Consider the following 8,198-nt stretch of genomic DNA (forward strand, 5'->3'; position numbering starts at 1 on the left):
CGCTGCAATGAAGCACAATGGTGCCAAGTTATGCAAAGAATACTGAAATCAGACTGCTATGCTGATGCCAAAAAGAATAAATTTTCTGATGAACATCATGTCTGGAATTTGAGACATGTTAGAGTTATAGTCTATCAAAAAATCTGGACTGGATATCAGAAGACTCATATCTAGACCTGGACCTGCCACTAATTAACCTTGGGCAAGTTCCTTAACCTCTCCGGGCCTCAGTTTCCTAAAATGCTTAAGAGAAAAGGTTTAGTTCAAAGATTATTTGTATTTCTAAAATTCTCTGATTTTAAGTATCTTTTAGATTATCCAACAATATTAATCTAAGAGGGGGGAAAATCCTATACTACACTATGAAAGCATCCAAGGGAAGAGCATGGAATGGGGAAACTATTTGGATATTTTACTATGCATTGTTTCCTTTGAATACTATTAGATAATTTCCACAAAGCCTGAACAAACACTCAGCATTTGTGATATCTAAGAAATAAAAAATATTATATTTTCTAATACTAATATTGACATCTATTGAATATCATAGGTCGGCACATCAAAATTATTTAAAAGCAATATGTTCTCTGTAAAAAATAGTTTGACAGTCGTTTGGAATAATTTATATTTCAGTTGGTCTGTATGCTAGATAGAATGGAGAGGGCTCCCAATTATCTAAACTAAATATTTGGGTTTTTTTTTTTTTTAACTCAATCCCCAGGAGACTGTAAAATATTTAAGGGCAGAGGGCTTGATTTAACTTAGTATTTTTCCAAGTATCTAGTAGTGTGTGTGTTTATCCTTCATTGCTGAAAAAGACCATGTCATCAAAGAAATAATGACATGACTTGCACTTGACTTTGATTTGAGTGAAGGGGGGCTGTGCAGGTCACCAGCCTCACATCTCCTCCAGAGCCATCTGGATCCAGTGACCAGATATTCATAAAGATGACTGGAGATGACCAAGGATGAGGCAGTTGAGGTTAAGTGACTTGCCCAAGGTTACACAGCTGGTGAGTGTCAAGTGTCTGAGGTGAGATTTGAACTCAGGTCCATCCTGACTGCTGCACTGGTGTCCTATCCACTGCACCACCTTGCTGCCCCAATCTAGTACTGTATATTGTAACAGTAGGCATTAACACCTACTTCCCTTCAAGGATTACTGACTAAATGGCTGCTAGGTGGTGCAGCAGAGAGAGCATTAGGCCTGGAGTCAGGGAGACTCTCGTCCTGAGTTCAAATCTGGCCTCAGACACAACTGAACAACAACAAAATTGACTGAATGACTTCCTGCTTGAGTAAAAAGATACAAGTCATAGTATTGCGGGGAAAATAAGAAAAGCATCAAGAATTCTACAAAACCTTATTGGCTACATATTATTATCCATGTGCTCTTTTCTGTTATAAAAGAATTACTTCAATCTCAAAAAAAAAGTTTATGCTAAGATTATCCTTTCATGTTCTATTACATTTTAGTAGTTAATTTTAATTGAATTATTTATCTCTTAGATTATTTTCTGGAAGGAATTATTGTTACATTTAATAACTTGCTGAATATTCTTAGTTTAATGGATGTGCACAAAGTAGTGAGTTCATCTCAGTTCTCAATGCCAGAATCTTGAATTGACCTGAACTTCACTGTACTGTCTGTCACCCATTTGAGATCTATCTCCATAATTCTTGTTTTAACTGGCATATGAAAGTGTTAGATGCCAAATTTACAATGTCATCAAGAAGAAAATACTGAGTACACTAAGGATTAAGAGGTATTACTTATCATCAGTTAAGGATCCCTTGATCTCATTTTCTCTCCAAATACAATTTTTTTTTCCTTTAAATTCTATGATTCTTGGGACATGCAGAAAAAATATGATTGACTCAATGGTTGGCTCTTTCTAGCTATTTACTACCTGTACTTAACATTCATCAAAGCAGAATCAGTCACTGAGGCAACAGAAAAACACATCTCATTCATAATTTGTCTCCTATATTTTAGCAAATCTCCAGCATTACCACCAGATTAGAGAATTTAGAGGTGACTGAGAGATTGCCTAGTTCAACTTTCTCATTTTACAGAGTGGGAATCTGATTTCCAGGCTAGTGGTCTGCATATTTTTCTAAGAGATACCATCAAAATTCACCTCGTCTCCAAAATCCACCTTCTCTCCAACTGAGAACCAGTATGCAATCTGTGAAGTGAAAATATTGTTCCATGACTGAATCCCTATAGTTCTGACCAAGGAAATATATTTAGCAAAACAATTTATCCCATCACTACATAAATCCCAGACTGTACTGCATGAGGGTAGCATATGGACTACCACTGAAAGATTTAAAGAAAGAAATGATCGAAGAGTTAATGTCTTAACATCCTTCCATGATTCAACCATTAACAAAAAACAATCCTGTACAAACAAAGGACATTTGGGAGAAAAAGTAAATTCTTGCAAAAACTTTCATGACTCTGTAAGCAACAATGGTTCATTTATTACAGTTCAAAAATTTTATATATACATATTTTGCTTCAAGTTCCCTTTGAATATGATTGCCCATTTGCTTTAAAATCATGTAAAAGTTTTAATGTATACAGCATAGAATGGCCTATATAATTATGTATTTTAACAGCACCATTTGTTTTACATTTGTAAATGTAAATGTTTTACAATTTACATCATTTGTTTATATTTTCCACTGATGTCTGTTTGTTTCTAAGTACAACGCATGGTATGAAAAGCATTCACTACATATCTATAGTTTGGTTTCCTGGGGGTTGGTCTCTTTCTCAATAGATTGTCCAAGCAGTTAAGAGGAAAAGATTTTATGTAATATATAGTAAGAGTACATGGGGTTCCTAGGATTATATTAGGCTAGGGTTTTTCTGCTAACAAGCAACAGGTTTATACTGCAGGGAAGCATAAACCGGGATTTCTCCATTAACAGTTCATGTCTTTAGGACTTTTTCTTGAAGGGTTGCACAGTCTTCTAAACTTTAAAAAAAAAGATTCTCTTTTTTCAAGCTGGAATTACCAAAACTGATTAAAATTATAGTGGGGCTACTCTTCTGCTTTTTTTAAAAATTAATTTCATATGTCTATTTTTAAGTGTTTCAATCTGTAACTGAGCCCTTGTGACTCCTGAGCAAATGGTCTTTACTGAGCAAATAAATAAGCCACATTAGGCTGAACAATCTGGTAATAACTTTACTAAAAAGAAGTCTAAATTAGTAATTAAATATGGCATTTTTGCTTGCATAATGAAAGAAGAGGAAGTTTCTGAGTAAAGGATACTAGATATTATCTATTAATATTATATTTTAGGGAGACAATAAGATACACAGTGGGACCACAACAGAGCTGAGTAGTTAGTTTTGCCTGTTATATATCTCAGTGTAGGAGATGTAAGTTTGATAAAGCAACAGTATGAAGTTTGTGCTGCAGAATGCAATCTGTCTTTTGAAAACCTACTGATGTTATGGAAAATTTGTCACTACTGTGTGAAAGCCAACATTTGTGGCTTTCACTTAATTTCTTTTGGGCACAATTTTCCCATCCACAAAATTGGATGAGATTATCTCTAAGGCCATGATTCATTTTAGAGAAATGGCCTTAAGATGGAATTGCACCATAACTATTATATCAATAGAATCCAATTCTATGAAAAGTTCCTGGAGGTTGGTACCATAGAAAGGACAGACTGACAGATCTCTTCAGCAAAAGTCCAGAGATAAAATGGCACCAATGGATAATGAACTCTTTGCCAAAACAATGAGGACAAACCAAGGCAGGGTGACTGAAGAGGCATGTTGCTGTGAGAACACAACAGGGTCATATGAGTCTGCAGTAGGTGAAGTTCACTCTGTAAAGGGATTAGAGCATTAAAGCTGTTAAATCATTGCAGAAATTAACTGCATCTTTTACCACAATGATATAGCAGTATGTTCTTACTGTGATATATTAGCCCACTGGAGGTCTAAAATGTCAGTTTGCAGAATCTAGCAGGTGAGAGGTAATTCCAATTTAAGGCCATTGCCCTTAGATTACAGGATTAAATGAGGTCACAGGATTAAAACTGGAAGGCACCTTGGGGATCATCTAGTCCAGAGGCAGGGAACCTATGGCCTTGAGGCCACATATGGCCTACTAGGTCCTCAAGTTTGGTCCTCTGACTGAATCCAAACTTCACAGAACAAATCCCCTTAATAAAAGGACTTGTTCTGTAAAACTTGGACTCAGTCAAAGGTTGCACCAAAGGACCTAGAAGTCCACATGTAGCCTTGACGCCACAGGTTCCCCATTCAATTCTAGCTCAACCTCCTTATTTTACAGTCAGAAAATTTTAGCCCTAGAGAAATTAAGCGATAAAAACTTTCTTATAGTCACACTTCAGGGACAAATTTTGAACAGCAATCTTTTTATTGATGTAGGAGAAGTTGGGTGGGGTAGCAGATACAGTGCTGACTTGTAGTCATTGAAGACTTTTAGTTGTACCTATAATGCCTATTATCTGTGTGACCATAGGCACCTTAGTGTTCTCTTGGAAAACAGTGGTCATAATAGCACCTACCTCACAATGGGATTGTGAGAATCCAATCAGATAATGTATATAAAACACTTTATAAATGTGAGTCTCTGTTATTATCATCACCGTTAACATCATCAGTATCCATTTCACCCCTAAAATGATCATGGTGATGTCATTTTGGTCTTCAAGAATGAAGGACAACCAACCAACCAACCAACCCACCAAAATTGGAACTGAATATGTGTGTACTGCTAGGGAAAAGTATCCAACACAAGACAAGGATGAATCTTGGGGACTTGTAGGTAGAGTCATAGGTGATGACAGACAGAGGTCAACGTTAAGAAGGCTAAATCTGAATCAAGAAGACCTGGGTTTGAATCCTTCCTTTGCTACTTAGCACCTGTGTAACCTTACCCTTGGCCAACAATGTATCTCTCTGGCCCTTGGTTTCCTTAACTTTAAAACAAAGGGGCTGGACAAGATAACCTCTAATGTCCTTTCCAGTTCTAAATCTAAGATAGTCTTCAAGTACCTATTTAGTGCCTGGCATTTCCCGCCCTCCAAGTAAGTAAAAGAGTCACTCATAAGCTCTTTTGACTCAAATGAGAAAAGAAATTCCGTACGACGTGAAATCTTAATGAACACAGCAGCCCACTAGAACGGGGGTTGGATAAAGAGGAGCTAGGAGGTCAGCCCCACTTGGGCTGCGATGTCTCGGGTCGGGGAGCCAGCCATGGGGGCCGGCCCCAGCAGGAGTTCTGGCCCTGCGGTCTGGGAACTTGTTACAAAGTATCTGATCACCTTGCTTCAGTATCAGTGGTTTTCCTTTGCAAGCGCAGGCCTTTCATGAGTAACATTATTCTGGCTTCCGACCGCAGAAGAGGGGCGATCACCCCAGAGGTAAGAAAGCCCTGTCCGGGGCCGGACCGGCCGCGGCGCTTCCTACCCTGGGCGCTCACGGCAGCCACTGGACCGTCTTTGGTCCTCAGTTTCTCCACCTGTAAAAGTGAGGAGATCCCACTAGACGGCCTCGAAGAAAATCTACTCTCGGTACGACGGGCACCGAAAGATCCTTACTCTTGGTGGGGAAGGGGCTTCTCCCTCCCCTCTCCAGCCCCGCCAGGCCCCCGGTCCGTTACTCACTCACTGTCCGGGACAGCTTCACCTCCTGGTTTAGCCACCGGCACACTATGTCCGACATGGCTCCGCCAGCTCCCCCGGACTGCTAGCGCCGGCGGCCTGGGGAGATCCGTTTGGCGGGGCGGGCCGCGTCCTCCTGTTGTTAGGGGCAACCAGCCGCGAAGGGCGCGTGTCCCCCAGCGGAGGCCTCGCGTCGTTAGGAGTGGGGGAGGAGTCAGCTCCCCGGCGGCCTGGGGGAGGGGCGCGCCTAGGCAGCCCCAAAGGCGTGCTGCGCAGGCGCAGGAAGCCCCAACGGGCCTGCTGGTGCCCTGGGTTTAATGAATGAATGGTGATGGATACAAAAATCTGAAAAATGCTGGAAGGAAGCAGAAGAATTTGGAAGAAGGAGGAGGGAGTCAGTCAGGCCCTGAGACTATTTCCAATCAGAAAAAGGACGGAGAAGTTAAAACTCCAAAGCACTTTCAAAAGTCCAAAGAAAAAACGAAATTGGAAAAAACTAAAAAAACTAAAAATTAAAATTGGAAATGGAATTACATTATTTCTTTTCCAACTGCTTTTGGGCCTGGCTTTCCAGGGCCTGTGATGACATAGCTTTTTTCTTTCATTATGATCTGAGAAAGATGCATTGATTGTAGAACCCTGAAAATAAATAAAAACTAATAAATAATGAAAATAAAATAAAATTGGAAATGGGAGGAAAGAAGTTTCGTGTTGGCTTACGCTTTCCCCTGTCGCTACCCTATTATCTTTCAGAAGGAGTGAATAAAATCCTTTTCACCCATTTTATAAGTAATTTAACATGGCAGTAAAAAAGACCAGTTTGGGGTTTCCCAACAAACTGTCATTTTAGAGAGAGGGGAACTGAGAGGCCCAGAGACGGGGAGGGCTCCTTGCTCAAAGGAGGGCAGTACTTGGAGCGAAAACCCAGCTCTCTTTTAGACCCTTAATCCAGTGTTTTGGTTTGGTTTTTTCACATGGCATCTGACCGCCTCTCAATTTTTAGAATTTAGAGATTACCAAAATTGCCCAAAAATCTGGTTTGCCTTCCCTCCCACTGCCTTGCTTTTTTCTTCAGTGTCCCCAAATTCTTGTATATAGCAAACTATTATCATTCACTGAAATTTATCTGTGACCGGAGTAGAAGAATGTAAACACGAAACAGTCAACTTATTCCTTGGATTTATGCACTATTTTAAAATACTTCTATATAAGTATTTTACCGACCTGGGCTGAAGTTTAGCCAAGCCGCAGGTGGGGAACCTGCAGCTTGGCCTCTAGGCTGCAGGTTCCCCGCTCCTCCCTGGACCAAACCATCTTTTTTGATTTTTTTTGGTTGTTGTTGTTTTTAGTATATTTTCAAAAGAGCACCTCATTTCTTCTCAGCGCAGCAAAGTTATCTTTTTCCATCATAACCTCCCCCTCCCCCATGCCCCCATCTTCAAATCATTTCATTTCTATTTAGGTGCAAAATCCAGTGGAGTGATAAATCTGGAGATTAGCTGCTTCAGGCAGGTTAGCACCTTGTAAGGAGATAGAATTTTTTTTTTCCAAGCTAGAAACAGTCTCAACACACCTACAGTTTTGCAGTTGGAGTGCTTAAGTGGGTGAGAGGTTGAGAGCTAGCTGAAAGGTCCTAATATATTGAATTATTTTGCTTTAGAGTTAGACAAATTGGAAAGAATGTTAGATTCTAAATAACCACCAGAATCTGGGGAAAATATCTCATAAAGTCTACAGCACGCACTACATCCCAGAATATGCTGTAAAGGGTCATAGTGTGGGACTAAAATGGTTTCAGAAACACTTCTGTTTGTTGTCAGGCTAGTGATATATTCTAAATGATGACTATAGCCACCCTGGGGTAAACAGTTCCAAACTTTTAATTTCAGAAAAAAATATATACTGGTATGTTGAAATAAATGTTTTCCAGATTGATGAGAAAATTGTCTTTCAGTGAAATGTATAATCCTAACCCTATAAGTAACAGAGTGCCAGTTTAGATGCAGGCCATGTGGTAAGAAATATTTGTTGACCCCTTGAGGCATTGGCCTGGTACTGACATGTTGACTTTTTATGAACATCAAGGTGAAAAGTTCTATTTTTAAGATTGCTTTAAAAAAATATATTTGCAGGCATAGTAATCGCCCTAGACCAAGTTAAAGTAATTTATTTTGTACCAGAGGTTGAATTGGCCATTACGAGCCATCCCAGAGGGTACATCCCAAGTGTTCCCTGGACAACTCTTGGGGACTCCAGGGACATGGTGACTCAGCATTAGGGAACATAAAAGATGATGAATTTCTTGGCTGTGTCTGGCCATGTGATAGCTCAGCACTGAAGAACTTGGGAGCTTTGGAATGATGAAGAGATATTTTTATTAACTACTCATCCATAGGAGAGCTAGCCATCTGGATGGGACTTTTTGCTTCTACTCTGTGTAGTAAATAGTATATACACTCTATCTCTAGAATCTCCTGAGGTTGTAGAGGGAAAGGCTGTGCTCTTCCCTTCTATCCCAGTCTCTCATTCCAGGTGGG

General features: G+C 39.8%; 1 protein-coding gene across 15 annotated transcripts in view; it reads right to left on the reverse strand.

The window, feature by feature from the left end:
• Positions 1 to 5,916, reverse strand: part of SPEF2 (sperm flagellar 2) — a 289,696-nt gene extending 283,780 nt beyond the window's left edge. For 4 of the 15 annotated variants that reach the window (XM_072605832.1, XM_072605834.1, XM_072605831.1 and 1 more), the window contains exon 1: positions 5,665 to 5,875. In XM_072605832.1, coding sequence (XP_072461933.1) covers positions 5,665 to 5,722 — 58 coding nt within the window. In that variant the 5' untranslated portion in view covers positions 5,723 to 5,875. Of the gene's footprint in view, positions 1 to 5,322; positions 5,520 to 5,664 lie in introns of all 15 variants that reach the window. The other 11 variants (XM_072605837.1, XM_072605838.1, XM_072605828.1 and 8 more) reach the window with 5 other exon arrangements.
• Between the last annotated feature and the right edge of the window lie 2,282 nt (positions 5,917 to 8,198).

This window comes from Notamacropus eugenii, chromosome 4 (assembly GCF_028372415.1).
Source record: "Notamacropus eugenii isolate mMacEug1 chromosome 4, mMacEug1.pri_v2, whole genome shotgun sequence".
NCBI classification, from domain to species: domain Eukaryota; kingdom Metazoa; phylum Chordata; class Mammalia; order Diprotodontia; family Macropodidae; genus Notamacropus; species Notamacropus eugenii.